At 40.5% G+C, this 19,320-nt stretch overlaps 1 protein-coding gene across 1 annotated transcript; it reads left to right on the top strand.

Annotated features, from left to right (window-relative positions):
* The first annotated feature begins 831 nt into the window (after positions 1-831).
* Positions 832-16,209, top strand: LOC129860837 (protein ILRUN-like). The gene is made up of 5 exons (XM_055931666.1): positions 832-1,191; positions 12,125-12,279; positions 12,414-12,611; positions 12,855-13,174; positions 13,288-16,209. Exons 1-5 carry the CDS (start codon positions 1,034-1,036, stop codon positions 13,321-13,323), a joined length of 867 nt encoding a protein of 288 aa, XP_055787641.1. The 5' UTR covers positions 832-1,033; the 3' UTR covers positions 13,324-16,209.
* The last annotated feature ends 3,111 nt before the right edge of the window (positions 16,210-19,320 follow it).

The raw sequence follows: 19,320 nt of genomic DNA, 5'->3' as shown, positions 1-19,320 counted from the left end.
ACGTCTGCAATGTAGGCGACCTGGAACGCCAACCGTGGCTTAGTTCAAGAGGGTCGGCCTGAGCTGGCGCAGCGCTGACTCGATTACAAAATATAGCGTGTATCTGTTGTGTTCACCACCTGTTGTTTGATAGTTGCAGCGATTTACAGATTAATTGATCTATTAAAGAAACTAAAGTAAATAGTTGACCGTTTTAGGTGTGACCTCCGAGTTGGCAGATTATTTCGCTACATCGACCCTCGTGTATTGGCCATGGGTTGACGTATGCTGCGTTCAAAACAACTGGAAACTCGGAATTATCCGACTTCCTTTTTCACTGTGTTCACGGTAACTGGGATCACGGGAGAAAAAACGAACTCCAACTTGGAAACATATTGTAATGAAACAGCGGGGAGCAGGTCTCGAACCCTCGACCTTCAAGCCCGAGGTTCGGCGCGCTATCGACTGAGCCGCAAAAGCATGCTCGTGCGGTAGAGTCGATTTCCGCGCTTATAAACCCAGGGTCCTTACAATATTTTGAATCGTCATTCAACTCGGAAATTCCAACTCGGGAACCTTCGTAGAGTTTCGACTATCCGACCTGAAAATCACTGACGTCATGGTTTGACGTCTTGTTTTTTCGGAATTCTCAGTTGTCTTGAAAGCCCCATTATGCCTTGTTCAAAACAATTGGGAATTCGGAAAAATACGAGCTCAAAACATGACATCAGTTATCTTCAGGTCGGAAAGTCTGAGCAAAAGAAAGAGGCCCAATTTCCCGATGTGGAATTCCGAGTTGGATGACCGTTTTACATTTTTTTAAATCCCAGTCGGGGCTCGTTTTTTTCCCCGAGTTCCCAGTTGTTTTGAACGCACTGACGTCGGAGATTTCCGAGTACCCAGATCCGAGTTCCCTGTTGGTTTGAATGCGGCATCAGTCGTAGATTTGTCACTGTCATGCGCATTTGGGTTGTTGTTTAGATTTTTTTATGACAGGTTGAGGCCTCGGACTAAATTAGGAAAGGAACCCTGTCCCTTGTCAGGGAAATCCGCGATGGAGGGCATGGATTTGGATCTGGACCCGGAGCTTATGCAGAAATTTAGCTGCATGGGCACCACCGATAAAGACATCCTCATTGCCGAGTTTCAGAGACTGCTTGGGTTTCAACTGAACCCCGCTGGATGCGCCTTCTTCCTGGACATGACCAATTGGTGAGCTTTGGGACTTGTGGCCTCTCTGTGTTTGCTAATGCTAACTTAGCTAGCTAGTTAGTTAGCTGTATGACGGATAGTCAGCCAACAATTTGTTTGTGATTTTCTTTTTTATTTACAATTCAACGAGCAAAAACTATTATTTTGTGTGTCTATCCTTAGATGTAAAATGTAATTAATTGGATTGTCATTTGGATTGCTAACTAGCTAGTTGGCTACAGCCAGGATAGTCCTTCCTTCAATGAAAAATCATTGACATGTGGGTCTATTTACTATCATTCTATAACGTTATTGTGGGACGTGTAAATTGCATATCTTTATTTTGCACTGTACAGTTATGTTACCGTCAGACTAATTATAATGTCTGGAGAGGATCTTCTTGAATTAACGTTGAACGCATCTTTAGCAAGAGTAGTCATCATATCTAGCTAGGCAAATACAACCGATGAGGCTCGTTTGTCCACTCTGATTTTCTTTTTCAGCAATCCATTTCTTTCCACATGAAAGTGTCCAGGCATTACAAGACCACGGCCTGGGTCACAACAAGGTTCCAAGCATAGAATTAGAATACTAGAAGGAACATAATTGTTATTATGACCTAGGTCACAATAAGGTTCAATGCATGATTTGTTATTATGACAGCATAAAAGGCCAGCTGGTTAGGGAGAGTATAGATCAGCCATGGTCTGCCAGTGCTGTGATGAAATTCATTGTTTTACACTATCTTATTGTTATATGCACAGCATTTTTGTTAGCCAGCCAGTTTAAAGGTGTAGTATGCAGAAATTGCTCCGCCATTTCCTGGTTGCTAAAATTCTAATAGTTAGCCTAATTTCAGTATATGTAACAAAAGAAGCAGTCACTATGTAGAGAATCATTGTACCATTTAAACCGCTGTGAAATATTTTTTCCATAACCAACATTTTTGGATGAAAAATTCAGCTGTTTGAAACTGGTGTTCAAAACCAAAAGTAAAATACCCCCAAAAACTAAACTTAAGAATGGGTAGCATAGAAATAGCGCACATAGAACAGATCTACCGCTTCTTGGACTTGCTTTCAATGAGAATGACATATCTATAACCCACTTTTCTATGTAAATTTGGTAGTTGCCCAAAAAGTTACATATTGTAGGTTTAAGGCTGTGTCTAGACTTGCAGCTTTAGTATTCTGATCATAAAGTTCTGATCATGGAATTCCAAATGTATCATGCATCTACAACTACATTTAAATGTCCCCCGTGCCCACAGTGTGTCCGGATTCCCTTTTTCAAATGCCAGTATGCATTCTACAAACATTGGAATAGGCAAAATATGATAACACAATATAATTGTTTGGCCTACAAACTATTATGACCCATCTATGGAAAGGTGAGTTTCTTATGAAGAAGTTCATGTCGGTTGCTCAAAGACACCCACAAGACTCACCTGAAGATAGCCCGATACAAGAAAAATAATGGAAGTATATATGGTAGTTTAGTGCCTAAAAAAAGGGGGTTAAATATGTATACATTTTTTAAAGTAGTTTCCTGGTCTTATCTTTCAGAATGCATTTCTATGGGCTAATAGCGCTAAAGCCAAATTCAGTATTTCATAAATAATTTGGTAATTTTTTTTATACCTAAAGTGTCAAAATCAAATAGCAAAATTATCTTTGGTGTCGCCATCTTAAAACAATTCCATATGTTAGTTAAGTGGAACCCTCCCCCAGGCTTAGACACTAGAGGAATCATTGGATGAAGGTGTCTTCTGTACAGAGGAGTTTTGTTAAGAGCCACGGCTCGTTCTGAACATTTGGAAGCATAAAGACCTTTCATATCAGCAAGAAATAATTTTCAAAAGGTTAAATTGATAGGTTAAGGTTAAATTGTTTATAGAGTTAGTGTTCCCACATGGCCATATCCCCATGTTGCAGCGCATGTTTACGGAAGACAGAGGGACCACCTGTGATAGCTAATTATCTAGCATGCTCCGAACATCTGTGTGTAACAGAAGGCCACTAGAAACCTGTTTTCACTGAAAAATACTGTTGGTTGCAACTGTGATAAAGCCGGTTAAAACCGTGAACAGTAAGTGTATATTTAGCATTTGTGAAATTATGTTTATGTGATATGAAAGTAAAGGGCTTTGTTTCTTGAACCGTATCACAATTGAGAATCGTTTCACATTTAGATGGAGTGTTTGGCTGCCAGAGCCAGTATACCTTTGAAAATAATATATAACTTCCTTGGACTTTAAGGAGTAACCGTAAGCTCCTTAAGAGTACATCTTGGGCTAACTGCTAATATACCTACGTTCCATACCAGCAATGCAGTCCATCCACAGCCATCCACTGGTTGAAATCAGTTGATGATAGGACTTATAAATGCAACAATTACTGATATTGTATAATTATAACACAGCTTTCCAAGAAAACAAACACTAAGACATTTGTGGTCTGTCTACATATATTTTAGATGTCAAAGTTAGAACTATAAATAGTTTATACAATAATTTTAGGTTGACAATAATTATATTGCACACTCTTATATTGCATGCCTTTTATTTTCCTGCGTAAGTAAAGCAGGAAATGCATCTCCAATGCCTCTACTGCCATTCATTCCAATTAGACTGGTTTGGATTTCTCCCTGAACACCACAATGGCTTCAATTTTCATACCATTCTGGAACTTTGAGGGGTTATGACATAGTACTTGAGTAGGATCTCTATGGTTCCAAGACCCTCCTTTAGATCATGGGCACGTGCTGCAGTCAGCATGTGGTGCAGTTCAAGTTTCACATGCAGCAATGTTGCAGGTGGAAGGTTTGCCCCCACACAGCAGTGTTCTGCTGTGGAAACGTTTCACAATTTGTTTATTAATGCAACAATGTACACAATACACATCATATCTCGCCGTCGTTCATCATTAGTAATGTTACTGGACAGTTTATCTTCCATGGTTGTGAACGTTATAACCCCATTCATTGACTATTACATTTGTACAGTTTTGCTTCGCTATTGACTATGGCTAGTTAACTAACAACATACTACTGCATCGTGGCAAATGGGCATTCGAAGGCCTTGATTTGTAATCACGTGAGACTATGTATTTGCGCTGTCTCAAATGTGGAACTGCTGCACTCACGTATGACAGTAGGTATGTTGTTGTACATTCAGCTTGCAGCAGCTTGTTAGTTAGTAAACGCCTTTAGGGGTGGTGGATCAGTGGGCTTGGCTTCAGTGGGCTTGGCTAAAGTGGGCTTGGCTCCCTGTCCTTATCAGAGTGTGTCAGGGGGAGGGATTCAAGAAGCAATACAAGTTACCACAGCAGTGGAAATGTTAAACTAAAGGCACAAGATTGCACCTTTTGACTTACTGACTTGACTTAAACCATTTGATTCCATGAGGAGCATAGGTCATCCATAAATCATCTCCATGCACTCTGTTTTTGGGCAGTTCCTTAAGATAGGTCCTTTAAAGCCCCCTGTAGTCGATGTCCATGCCCCCGCATAATAAAACAATCACCATTTTAAAAATCCATCAGTTTAAGCTAGATATATCAGTTTTTGCATTGGATGTGTCTCAATCCGCCGCATCTGCCAATGTTGCACTTCCGCATCTGCAGTGAAAGGTGACAGCTAGAGTGGTGTTTGTCAGACCATGAGACATCCCAGAAATCAGTCTTCTCACAAAATCGTCTGTAGCGTCCGAACGGTTTGGCCTAGAAAAACCTCTCTATAGAAAGATGACTCTTTGAGTGTTTCAACTGTTCTGCCTGCAGCTATGGAACCCTGACCTGTTCACCGGACGTGCTACTTGTCCCAGACCTGCTGTTTTCAACTCTCTAGAGACAGCAGGAGCAGTAGAGATACTCTCAATGATCGGCTATGAAAAGCCAAATTACATTTACTCATGAGGTGCTGACTTGTTGCACCCTCGACAACTACTGTGATTATTATTATTTGACCATGCTGGTCATTTATGAACATCTTGGCCATGTTCTGTTATAATCTCCACCCGGCACAGCCAGAAGAGGACTGGCCACCCCTCATAGTCTGGATCCTCTCTACGTTTCTTCCTAGGTTTTGGCCTTTCTAGGGAGTTTTTCCTAGCCACTGTGCTTCTACACCTGCATTGCTTGCTGTTTGGGGTTTTAGGCTGGGTTTATGTACAGCACTTTGATATATCAGCTGATGTAAGAAGGGCTATATAAATACATTTGATTTGACTCTCACCAACACAATGGTGTTCTCAGTTTTACTCTACAGTGGGCTTGGCTCCATTGTAGAGTCCCAAGCATCTTGGGACTCGTCTGAAGTTAGGACAGCCGATCTGACAATTTCTGTCTGTAGCGTCCGAATAGTTTGGGCTACACACTAATACCCCTCTGTGCACAGGCGAGACTCTCACGAACACGTACAGTACCAGTCAAAAGTTTGGACACCTACTCATTCAAAGGTTTTTCTTTATTTTTATATTTTCTACATTGATGTCTTCACTTTTATTCTACAATTAAAACTATTAAATAACACATGGAATCATGTAGTAACCAAAGAAAGTGTTAAACAAATCAAAATATATCTTAGATTCTTCAAAGTAGCCACCTTTTTGCTTTGATGACAGCTTTGCACACTCTTGGCATTCTCTGAAACAGCTTCATGAGGTAGTCACCTGGAATGCATTTCAATTAACAGGTGTGCCTTGTTAAAAGTTAATTTGTGGAATTTCTTTCCTTCTTAATGTGTCTAAGCCAATCAGTTGTGTTGTGACAAGGTACGGGTGGTATACAGAAGATAGCCCTATTTGGTAAAAGACCAAGTCCATATTATGGCAAAAACAGCTCAAATAAGCAAAGAGAAACGACAGTCCATCATTACTTTTAGACATGGTCAGTCAATCCGGAAAATGTCAAGAACTTTGAAAGTTTCTCCAAGTGCAGTCGCAAAAACCATCAAGCGCTATGATGAAACTGGCTCTAGTGAGGACCGCCAAAGAAAAGAAAGACCCAGAGTTACCTCTGCTGCAGAGGATAAGTTCATTAGAGTTAATTGCACCTCAGATTGCAGCCCAAATAAATGCTTCATAGAGTTCAAGTAACAGACACATCTCAAAATCAACTGTTCAGAGGAGACTGCGTGAATCAGGCCTTCCTTCATGGTCAAATTGCTGCGAAGAAACCACTACTAAAGGACACCAATAAGAAGAAGAGACTTCCTTGTGCCAAGAAACACGAGCAATGGACATTGGACCGGTGGAAATCTGTCCTTTTGGTTTGATGATTCCAAATGTGAGATTTTTGGTTCCAACTGCCGTGTCTTTGTGAGACGCAGAGTAGGTGAACGCATGATCACCGCATGTGTGGTTCCCACCCTGAAGCATGGAAAAAGAAAAGCAGCCAACAAGTGCTCAGCATATGTGGGAACTCCTTCAAGACTGTTGGAAAAGCATTCCAGGTGAAGCTGATTGCGAGAATGCCAAGAGTGTACAAAGCTGTCAAGGCAAAGAGTGGCTACTTTGAAGAATCTCAAATATTAAACATATTTTGATGTTTAACACTTAATTTCTGGTCACTACATGGTTCCATATGTGTTATTTAATATTTTTGATGTCTGCACTGTTATTCTACAATGTAGAAAATAGTAAAAATAAAGAGAAACCCTGGAATGGTGTGGAATAGATGTGTCCAAATTTTTGACTGGTATGGTACATATTTTGACGTCTGAAAAGTCGTCTGAAGGCCCCCCGGTACCAGTTGAGAAAAAAATTATGATGTATATATGAAGAGTGTTTTTAGTGCCAACATTAAATACATATAAAAACATTTTTTAAATAAATTCAAAGCTGATCTTATATCTCTCAGATAAACTTCCTTTTTAGATTTTTTTTGGGAGGGCTATCTCTTAAATGTTGTGAATCTACTATTCAATGTGTTTGTATGGGCTAATAGCAGTAGGCCAAATGTGAAGTTTTTCATCAAATATTTTTTTATGTACTTCAAGGGGTCTTAATTCAAGACAGGGTTTAGTCTGTAGATTAAAGTTGCAATATGCAGAAATTGTTCTGCCATTTCATGGTTGCAAAAATCTGAATAGTTTGACTAATTTCAGTTTATATGACAAAACAAGCAATGTCTAGTGTAGAGAATCATTGTACCATCTTAACCGCTGTGAAATATATATTTTCAGTAACCAATAATGTTGTATTTTCAGCTGTTTGAAGCTGGTGTTCAAAACCGAATGTAAAAGACGCAAAAACAAAACTGTGCAACGTAAGACAAAAAAAATACAAAGGTTTGAGTGAGAGGACTAACTGGTGTGTCCAAATGGCCACACACCTCTCCAAAGTGTGCACAGTTCCTGAGTAATTTCAATGCACTTTTGAATCACAGTATTCAACTATGAGGTTCTTTTCTTTTTTCAGCTATCTTAGCTTTGCCGTTTTAGGAACTAAAACAAGTACACTTATAGTTGTTTTATTTGGAACACAATCCTGCATCCCTGCCATAACAACATTTATGTTGCTTTTTATCCAATCCGAAAACAACCCATTTATAAATTGCAATCTGGGTCAGGTGGGCATCATTTGAAAGCTTGTTCTATTGCCAACATGACTATCTAATAATTAATTCACTTAGGATTTGTGATATGTTGCCTGAAAAATATTTGGGCAATATTTATATGGTCCCCTTTCAAACAGCCACATTTTTACCACATTCTTATTGGCATTCGCCTTTTATATCACAATTTCTTGCTGCCACTAACCGGTCATCACTAGCTACCGCAAAGTCATAAACCCCGCCTATTTATAAAATGTATCTTCTTAAAATCTGATTTTTAACTTAACCACACTTCTAACCTTATTTTTAACCCTAACCTTAAATTAAGACCAAAAAGCATTTGTCCCCCCCCCAGCCTCCTCCACGTCTCCTGATGTACTGGCCTGTCTCCTGGTAGCGCCTCCATGCTCTGGACACTACGCTGACAGACACAGCAAACCTTCTTGCCACAGCTCGCATTGATGTGCCATCCTGGATGAGCTGCACTACCTGAGCCACTTGTGTGGGTTGTAGACTCCGTCTCGGTTTGGCGGTGGGTCAGTCATGGTGTGGGGTGGCATTTCTTTGTGGCGCCGCACAGCCCTCCATGTGCTCGCCAGAGGTAGCCTGACTGCCATTAGGTACCGAGATGAGATCCTCAGAGCCCTTGTGAGACCATATGCTGACACATGCACATTTGTGGCCTGCTGGAGGTCATTTTGCAGGGCTCTGGCATTGCTCCTCCTGCTCAAAGGCGGAGGTAGCGGTCCTGCTGCTGGGTTGTTGCCCTCCTACGGCCTCCTCCACGTCTCCTGATGTACTGGCCTGTCTCCTGGTAGCGCCTCCATGCTCTGGACACTACGCTGACAGACACAGCAAACCTTCTTGCCACAGCTTGCATTGATGTGCCATCCTGGATGAACTGCACTACCTGAGCCACTTGTGTGGGTTGTAGACTCCGTCTCATGCTACCACTAGAGTGAGAGCACCGCCAGCATTCAAAAGTGACCAAAACATCAGCCAGGAAGCATAGGAACTGAGAAGTGGTCTGTGGTCACCACCTGCAGAATCAGTCCTTTATTGGGGGTGTCTTGCTAATTGCCTATAATTTCCACCTTTTGTCTATTCCATTTGCACAACAGCATGTGAAATTTATTGTCAATCAGTGTTGCTTCCTAAGTGGACAGTTTGATTTCACAGAAGTGTGATTGACTTGGAGTTACATTGTGTTGTTTAAGTGTTCCCTTTATTTTTTTGAGCAGTGTATATATAAATACACACACACACACACACACACACACACGGTTGAATTCAGAAGTTTACATACACCTTAGCCAAATACATTTAATCTCAGTTTTTCACAATTCCTGACATTTAATCCTAGTTAAATTCCCTGTCTTAGGTCAGTTAGGATCACCACTTTATTTTAAGAAGGTGAAATGTCAGAATATTAGTAGAGAGACTGATTTATTTCCGCTTTTAGTTCTTTCATCACATTCCCAGTGGGTCAGAAGTTTACATACTCATTTCCTTTTAAATTGTTTAACTTTTGTCAAATGTTTCGGGTAGCCTTCCACAAGCTTCCCACAATAAGTTGGGTGAATTTTGGCCCATTCCTCCTGACAGAGCTGGTATAACTGAGTCAGGTTTGTAGGCCTCCTTGCTCATGCACACTTTTTCAGTTCTGGACAAAAATGTTCTATGGGATTGAGATCAGGGCTTTGTGATGGCCACTCCAATACCTTGACTTTGATGTCCTTAAGCCATTTGCCACAACTTTGGAAGTATGCTTGGGGTCATTGTCCATTTGGAAGACCCATTTGAGGCCAAGTTTTAACTTCCTGACTGATGTCTTGATGTTGCTTCAATATATCCACATCAATTTCCTTTCTCATGATGCCATTTATTTTGTGAAGTGCACCAGTCCCTCCTGCAGCAAAGCACCCCAACAACATGATGCTGCCACCCCCACGCTTCACGGTTGGGATGGTGTTCTTCGGCTTGCAAGCGTCCCCCTTTTTCCTCCAAACATAACGATGGTCATTATGGCCAAACAGGTCTATTTCTGTTTCATCAGACCAGAGGACATTTCTCCAAAAAGTACAATCTTTGTCCCCATGTGCAGTTGCAAACCGTTGTCTGGCTTTTTTATGGCGGTTTTAGAGCAGTGATTTCTTCCTTGCTGAGCGGCCTTTCAGGTTATGTCGATATAGGCCTCGTTTTACTGTGGATATAGATACTTTTGTACCTGTTTCCTCCAGCATCTTCACATGGTCCTTTGCTGTTGTTCTGGGATTGATTTGCACTTTTTGCACCAAAGTACGTTCATCTCTAGGAGACAGAACACGTCTCCTTCCTGAGCGGTATGATGGCTGCGTGGTCCCATGGTGTTTATACTTGCGTACTATTGTTTGTACAGATGAACGTGATACATTCAGGCATTTGGAAATTCCTCCCAAGGATGAACCAGACCTGTGGAGGTCTACAATTTTTTTTTCTGAGGTCTTGGCTGATTTCTTTTGATTTTCCCATGATGTCAAGCGAAGAGGCACTGCGTTTGAAAGTAGGCCTTGAAATACATCCACAGGTACAACTCCAATTGACTCAGGCTAATTGACATCATTTATCAGAAGCTTCTAAAGCCGTGACATAATTTTCTGTAATTTTCCAAGCTGTTTAAAGGCACAGTCAACTTAGTGTATGTAAACTTCTGACTAACTGGAATTGTGATACAGTGAAATAATCTTTCTGTAAACAATTGTTGGAAAAATGACTTGTGTCATGCACAAAGTAGATGTCCTAACCGACTTTCCAAAACTATAGTTTGTTAACAAGAACTTTGTAGAGTGGTTGAAACACTTAGGTTGGAGTCATTATTCATATATATATTTAAAAAAATTTAAACATGTTTTTGCTTTGTCATTATGGGGAATTGATGATTGATGAAAAAGGCCAATATCTCTTGCTTAAACAGACAGGTGTTTTTTGCCTTGAGCCAAGTATGAGGGGGCCTGAAGCGAATAAATTATATTTAAAAAATATATATATATATAGATGTTCCCTATGGTTTGTATTAATTTGTTTTAGATATGTTACGAATTTGCACAACGTACACTACCGTTCAAAAGTTTGGGGTCAGTTATAAATGTCCTTGTTTTTGAAAGAAAAGCACTTATTCTAATGGACAAAAACAACATCAAAATGATCAGAAATACAGTGTAGACAACTATTGTAGCTGGAAACGGCAGAATTATTTTAAAATATATGTTTTTAGGAAATATCTACATAGTGGGCCTCTGTACGCCTATCAGCAACCATCACTGCTGTGTTCCAATGGCACGTTGTTAGCTAATCCAAGTTTATAATTTTAAAAGGCTAATTGGTCATTAGAAAACCCTTTTGCAATTAGCACAGCTGAAAACTGTTGTTCCGATTTTAAAGAAGCAATAAAACTGGCCTTTTGACTAGTTGAGTATCTGGAGCATCGACATTTGTCGGTTCGATTACAGGCTTAAAATGGCCAGAAACAAAGACCTTTCTTCTGAAACTCGGCAGTCTATTCATGTTCTGAGAAATGAAGGCTATTCCATGCGAGAAATTGCCAAGAAACTGAAGATCTCGTACAACGCTGTGTACTACTCCCTCCACAGAACAGCGCAAACTGGCTCTAACCAGAATAGAAAGAGGAGTGGGAGGCCCCGGTGCACTACTGAGCAAGAGGACAAGTACATTAGAGAGTCTAGTTTGCGAAACAAACGCCTCAAAAGTCCTCAACTGGTAGCTTCATTATATAGTACCCGCAAAACACCAGTCTCGACGTCAAAAGTGAAGAGGCGACTCCGGGATGTTGGCCTTCTAGCCATTGAAGAGGAGTGGGACAACATTCCACAGGCCACAATCAACAGCCTGATCAACTCTATGTGAAGGAAATGTGTCTCGCTGCATGAGGCAAATGGTGGTCACACCAAATACAGACTGGTTTTCTGATCCACGCCCCTCTCTTTATTTTTTTTATCTGTGACCAACAGATGCATATCTGTATTCACAGTCATGTGAAATCCATAGATCAGGGCCTAATGAATTTGTTTCAATTGACTGATTTCCTTCTATGAACTGTAACTCAGTAAAATCGTTGAAATTGTTGCGTTTTATATCTTTGTTCAGTATACTTTTAGTCTAGTCTCTGAGACCAGGCTGAATTCAGGCACTTATGTAGCCAAATCTGCCAGTTTCAACCCGTATAGGGGTGTGTTTGTAACGGGTTAAGTTTTCTTCAAACAAGTCTTCCTTTAGTATAAATATGGTATTTTTGCTTGATTTCCCCCTCTTTTCAACCTCCACCCTTTGCATCAAAACGGGGATAGTTGTATTCTTCTAACTGATATCCATTTCTTTCCCCCATTTTTTTACGTCTCTCATAGGAACTTACAAGCAGCCATCGGAGCCTACTATGACTTTGAAAGCCCCAACATCAATGCACCGTGCATGTCTTTTGTTGGGGATGTGACGATCGGTGAGGGGGAGTCTGTTCCCCCTGACACACCATTCACTAAGACGTGGAGGATACAGAACACAGGTTGGTTGAAGTGAAAAGACCCTTTAGGAGCAGCATACAGTCACAGCCTAACAAGCTACTGATCGTTACTGCGGCTGGCAATTGAGGTAGTGGTTTATCAATTTCATAATGTGTAATTTGTTTGTCTCTCGCAGGAGCCGAGTCATGGCCCCCTGGGGTATGTCTGAAGTATGTCGGAGGGGACCAATTTGGTCATGTTAACATGGTGATGGTGCGCTCATTAGACCCCCAGGAGATGGCTGATGTCAGTGTGCAGATGCGTAGCCCAGCGGCTCCTGGCATGTACCAGGGCCAGTGGAGGATGTGCACAGCCACAGGACTCTTCTATGGGGGTGAGAAACTTTATTTAGCAGTCAACTGTTATAACTGTTTAGCACCGATTTTAACAAATTATAAATGTATTTGTTTAAACCTTTCCACATCCGTTAGAAAGTATACTCTGATGTAACGTGTTACCGCAGTCAAATGTTGAATCCACCAATGCTTTCATCACTTGAATATATTGAAGGTCTAATGCTTATACTAGGTGTAGTTTTCTAAAAACCTGTGTTAACATTATTCTCTCCCCACTGTAGATATGATCTGGGTGATCCTCAGCGTGGAGGTGGGAGGCCTCTTGGGTGTGACGCAGCAGCTGTCTTCCTTCCAGGCCGAGTTTAACACCCAGCCTGCCCGCAACGTGGAGGGAGACTACAACCCCTTCGCCTCTCCACAGAAACGCGCCGGTAGCAACGACAACAGTCACCGTGACGACAGTGGTCTCAAGGACCCCGCGGACACCTGGGAGGGTGGCCCGGATGAAATGCAGCAAGAGCAAAATGGACTGTCACAAAACTCTGTGAATATAGCAACAAACGGTCTCCAAAGCAACTTATCAGTAGTGACTTACAGCCAGGTAAGACCTATATGGAGCAACAATAAACTTCTTAGGGATACACGTATAACCAAAACTTTGTATTTATTAATATTTTTCTATATCCACAAGATGTTTCTTTATTTTCCCCACAGGGTATTCACGGACCCTATCCTTTTGGGCAGTCTTAAGACATGGGAAACATCGTCACAACCAGGCAGCACTGTGTTCCTGGATTCACATCAACTAATGAGGGAGGATTACCTGTGGCTGGTGGAGTATCCTGAGATTCATATAAACACTTATGCAAAGTCCCACCTCCACTTTACTGCAAAACAAACAGAAACCAGAAGACATAGCTGCTCTGTTCTGTCCCAGCATACGACTCAACCAACAACATCCCACATCCAGTGTATGCATGTGTGAATGCTAAGTTAAAAATGAGAGTGCTACAAATCTTTTTAAAAGCGATGAGAATTTTTGTTCTGATCTTTACTTTTTGTTTTTTAGTTGTCGTGTCTGAATGCAGTTGAGACTACAGTGATGAAAGGAGTAGTGTGTGTCTGTTTGCGTGGTTGTGTGTGTTTGCGTGTGTTGTGCAACCTGAAAGAGACAGACTAGGGAGGAAAAGCCATTTATTTTGCGTACTGATCCTCTAGTTCCTAAACTGACTTTAAAAAAATGTAATCTGTTCTCTTCTTACTTTTTTATCCTAATTTCACAGTGTATACTTTTCAGGGACAGGATAGTAATTCCACAAATTCAGCAGCCTGATATGCATGTATTGTTGTTGATGTTTTCTGGTAACATCAAATGAAGAACAGCTCATTCACATGCATTTCCTGTTCACTATTTGCTGTAGCTTCATTTTGATTCTGTTGAGCTACAGTATATCCATCCACTAGAGGGAGGTCTTTATCAAAATTGCAGTTGCCCAGTCCTGTAAAAAGAAAAAGAAACATTAACTAACATTTACTCAAAGGATCCACTATATCAGGGTCAATACATGGAAAGTAGATTTGTATCAGCACCCTGTAGGTTCAATTTGTTTTCATTTGTTCTGTAAGATTGCAAAAGTCCACATGTTGCAAAGCCATGACGTTTCTGGCTTTTATTGTCTTGAGTTGAATGTATTTGCAGAATGTAGAGCTATGTTGTTTTGAAGCATCTTTGCTTATTTTGCCCAAAGATCTTATACATTTGCTTTGAAAAAGGCACAGCTTGATTAATGTTTTCTGATTTTCTAGCCATTTTGCTAATGATCCTGGGCTTTGGAATAAACTGTTGAGGGAAAATTCTGAAATCACAATTTAGTGTCCTCTTGTTCAGACATTAAAATGTTAAACAACTCGTTCGTTCAAATATTTGTTTGTACCGGCAGTCAATTCATTAGTCCCTCAAGAGTCTATGTAAAGAATGTGGGAAAGGTTCTGAACAGTTATTCTGAAAAGTACTTTTTCTCTCATGGCTAACTACCAGGATGTTTGAAAAGACAGGCTGAGTGGGCAGGGTGCTTCTATTCATGACCGACAACTCGCCTTGACTGACAGCTCTTTGAAATGCCTATGTCAAGAAACTTGGATGCGGTGAGCGGCGTTGCAATTCAATTATCTCAAGCTAATTTGGTGATACACAAAGCAACTCAAACAACATTGAAATGGCATCAATGATATTTGTTTTGGCATGTCTCTTGTGATGCGGTTCACAGCAGCACTGATGGATGTGTTGGCTTGACAACTGCGTTGGCGTTTTAAACGACCCTTCTCCCTCTTTTGTTCCATGCTGGGTGAAGACCTAGCTAGCCAGTAACACCAGACACAGATGAATGGGGAAACATATATGTGTCTTTTCCACAGATGAATAGGGTAGACTTTTCATCAAATTTGCTGACACCCTACAGTAAAATGTTGGCACCAGTAGAGTAGCTATATAAACCAAGCCCCTCCAAACACACCTTTGCCGATGTTGGTTAAAAGGTGGTACTTATTTAAATTAGGTAAGACAGTATCATGTTACCACTAGTGTATTAAAATTAGAGTTAAAGTGATGTCCCCTTAGTAATGAATCCAAGTGTTTGACATGGGGGAGCGGGCCAGCAACTTTATGATCAACTTTATCATTGTAGAAGCAACAGTCATTTTTCATACTTTGGTCATCATACTTTGATCTGGTTTCATCCAAATATCATTCAATTTCATGAAAAACATGATTTTGACTGTTCAAGACCTTTTAAGTTACTTGCACTAACTGGCTAATCTCTATGCACTGAGTAGTTAACTATCGCTTCTTTTACTATGGTCAGTTGTCTGTACACTTCAGTTTCATGCCTGGAAGGCTACATGCCTTTTTTATCTTGTATTTGTTATCTTTCCATCTGCAACTAGTGAAAACTTTGACAACCTGGCTAGCGAGATTACCTTTTTCAAATATTCTCTTTACATAGGGGGGAGTAGGGCAACGAACAGCAGCACACTCATTTACCCCCAGGGATGACTGTGTACTATGAAAATGCCACAGCAGTATCATTGTCCAGAACCACACCTCTTGTCATGGTTGATCTGCCTAGGTAACAGTATGCCCTGACGGCATTTGATAATATCTTGGATTAATTGCATGTGCTCTTGAAACCTATGAAGCATGGTAATGACAAATGTTTCTCCTTGTCTTAAAAACAAATTAATACACTGCCCTCTAATCTCCCTGGTTGCGTCTCAAATCGCCCCCAATTCCCTTTTATAGTTCCCTTACTATATAGGGAATAGGGTACCATACCATTTGGGACACATCCCCATTTTTATCTTTTTTATTTAAAATTGGATGTCATGTATGTACTGAGTGATACGTTTGCTTCTTTTTTGGTATGGTAGATTTTTCTTTCTTTGAAGTTTTCAGGGGTCAGAGTGGTGAATGGATGACACCAGAGTGGTGAATTCACCAGAGTGGTGAATGGATGACTTGCTGCTGTGCTAGAGTCTACAGCAGCACATTTATGAGACAGTCAGAGCAAAGAAATTAAAGCCCTCTTTCTGTATGTTTGAATGAACATTTGTATAATTAAATTATCACTGAAAACCAAATACTGTCCTTTTCTCCATGGTCTTTATTTTTTACATACTTTATCTTGCGTTCACTAGTTTTGCAGTAATACATTTCTCTCCAGATTAAATTTTTTAACTGATCAGATTTAATCATGCACTAAAGACACAAAAAACATGTATTTATTATGTACAGGTAGTGGAAATTGATGCCTGTAACATTTACTAAGCAAGCAACTTAAGAATGAATAACTTGCTTTCATTAACTGTAACTTTTCCTCTACTAATGTCAATAAGCTCTCCAAATCAAAAGGTCATGATGACTAATGTCACTAGTTTTTGTTCAGGTTTCCACTACACTATATAACTGATTACTTTGCACCAAATTTAACAGTGGTTCATTCATACAATCACCTAGACTGATGGCTGGAATTAATTTATCTCATGTGGCATTGATCAACATTTTTGGCATGATTAAATTAAAATACTAAAAATCTTATGAAAAGCCAATAAATATCCAGTTAGACAAGGATATAAACGTAATTATTAGAAGGTAAAGCCGCATGGGCCTATGTCTAAGGTATGGGATAGTGAAAGGCTCTGACTGAAGAAGAGGGGGATAGCCTCCACATACAGTAGACTAAAACATTTCAGGAGATTTAAGGAGATTCTTGAGAGGTATTAAACAAATTCTGAGATTAGTTTTATTACTGTAATGTAAAGCTGCAAATTTCTCACGTCTCGAACGCTACCTCCGGAGGTAGCACACGACCCTTGCCCGAGAGTTGCCCCCCTCCAAGCAGGACAATTTAAACTGAATTGTCTCTTTGAGCCCAACACTCCAACAGTAAAAATCTTAATAGCAGAGCAAGGTTTTTGCTTCATCACTCTTCAGTCTGAATAAGTGTTAAACTCCCAGGGCAGAAAGTAAGTACTTGGCCAGTGGGCAATTCTACAGTAACAGAATTTGTTTACTTTAAAAGTATGCCAAACAAAAACCTTGTGAAGTTAAACAAACCATCCAACTCCATGCACAAGGACTACTTTTATTAATTTCCACTGAAAATGTAACAAAAACACATTTACTCGAAGAACAATGCAGATGTAAAGTTTGGTAACAGGATGCCGGTAAAATCTGTTTTTTATGTGACCACATTTTCAAAAAAGTCTTATCTATTTCAAAGATTTCTGCAGTAAGAATGGGATGTCAGTTATGATGACACCTTGAGTTTGAAAAATATATATTTTGGTTATTGAACTACAGTAAGTGAAGTGGATTAACACCCGGTAAGATGCAGACCTTTTTATCTACCAAGAGAGTTCTCATCCATAATTATCACAGCTGTCTACATTCCTCCACAGGCCAACACTACTCTGGCACTCAGCAAACTGTATGGGGCCATAAACAAATAAGAAACCGCTTACCCAGAGGTGGCGTTGCTGGTGGGCGGATTCTTTAACACAGGGGAGACTTAAAACCATCCTACCTCACATCTACCGACACGTCTCCTGCGCCACTAGGGGGCGCTAAAACTCTAGACCATTTTTATTCTACCCATTAGAGCTACCGCTTACAATGAATGGAACACAGACATGGACGCAGACAAGAAATCCCGCTAAGACCTCCGACGAAACATGAAACATGAAACATTACAATATAGGAGGAAGGTGGAATTCTATTACACTGGCTACGATGCTTGTTGTATGTCGCAGGGCTTGCAGACGATAACGGATAGCAATTCCAACTATACAGGAGCTTATCGTCTAAACCATTTTGTACATAATTCACATTAACGGGTCTGTAGTGGAGCGGGTTGAAAGTTTCAAGTTCCTTGGTGTCCATATCACCAACAAACTATCATGGAACAAACACACCAAGAGGGCACAACAACAACTTTTCTCCCTCAGGAGACTGAAATGATTTGGCATGGTCCCCAGATCCTCAAAAAGATCTACAGCTGCACCATCGAGAGCATCCTGACCGGTTGTATCACCGCCTGGTATGGCAACTGCTCGGCATCCGATTGTAAGGCGCTACAGAGGGGGCAAAGCTTCCTGCCATCCAGGACCTATATACTAGGTGGTGTCAGAGGAAGGCCCCAAAAATTGGCAAAGACTCCAGTCACCCAAGCCATAGACTGTTCTCTCTGCTACTGCATGGCAAGTGGTACCGGAGCACCAAGTCTAGGTCCAAAAAGCTCCTTAACAGCTTCTACCCCCAAGCCATAAAACAATTAATCAAATGGCCACCTGGACTACAAATGACCCCCCCCCCCCCCCCCTTTGTTTTTACACTGCTGCTACTCGCTGTTTATTATCTAAGCATAGTCACATTACCCCTACCTACATGTACAAATAACTTTGATTAACCTGTACCCCTGTACATTGACTCGGTACCGGTACCCCCTGTATATAGCCTCTGTATTGTTATTTTATTGTGTTACTTTAAATTACATTTTATACTTTAGTTTATTTAGTAAATATTTTCTTAACTCTATTTCTTGAACTGCATTTCACGGTAAAGTTGTATTCGTATTTGTACCTGTTGTATTCGCCGCATGTGACAAATAACATTTGATTTGATTTGACATAGTGTTGCACACTTGATTCATGTAATTATTCATAAAAGCCTTTAATTTTCAATTTGGCTAACAGAGCAAAAATGCTGTCTACTACTACTAAGGTAATTAAGGCAATAATTGCAGGGACATGTGGTGTAGGAGAGCCATTGTCTTTACACTGTAGCACTCAGAGGGGGGCATGTGGTGTAGATGTCTCAAACACTACCTCAGGAGTTAGCATGGGAGACACCTTTTAAAGAGATATTTGAATTTTATTTCTGTCTCTTTACACTACACAAGTGTCACTGCTGGACCTAGTTTGAGTTGTTAAAGTACGGTAGTGTGAAGAGGCCCTTAGTTTGAAGACAAGATGAGTGACTATGATATTCTGTAATAGTAGGTGAATCAAGGTTTGAGTGAGTCGGTCTGTGTCTATGAAAGAGATGTTCAATCTGGGATATAAAATAGAAGTGTAACAGCGTTGGCACTCTTCTGCACTTTCAACTCTTCAATTAAAATATATTACAAAAAGAATGTGTATGATGTTGTAAGGTGGGGCCCATTGAATATGCATCAACAAATTCCATGACAG

Source organism: Salvelinus fontinalis, chromosome 8 (assembly GCF_029448725.1).
Source record: "Salvelinus fontinalis isolate EN_2023a chromosome 8, ASM2944872v1, whole genome shotgun sequence".
In the NCBI taxonomy this organism is placed as follows: domain Eukaryota; kingdom Metazoa; phylum Chordata; class Actinopteri; order Salmoniformes; family Salmonidae; genus Salvelinus; species Salvelinus fontinalis.
The sequence above is the reverse complement of the archived record's forward strand: the minus strand, read 5'-3'. Positions and strand labels throughout refer to the sequence as shown.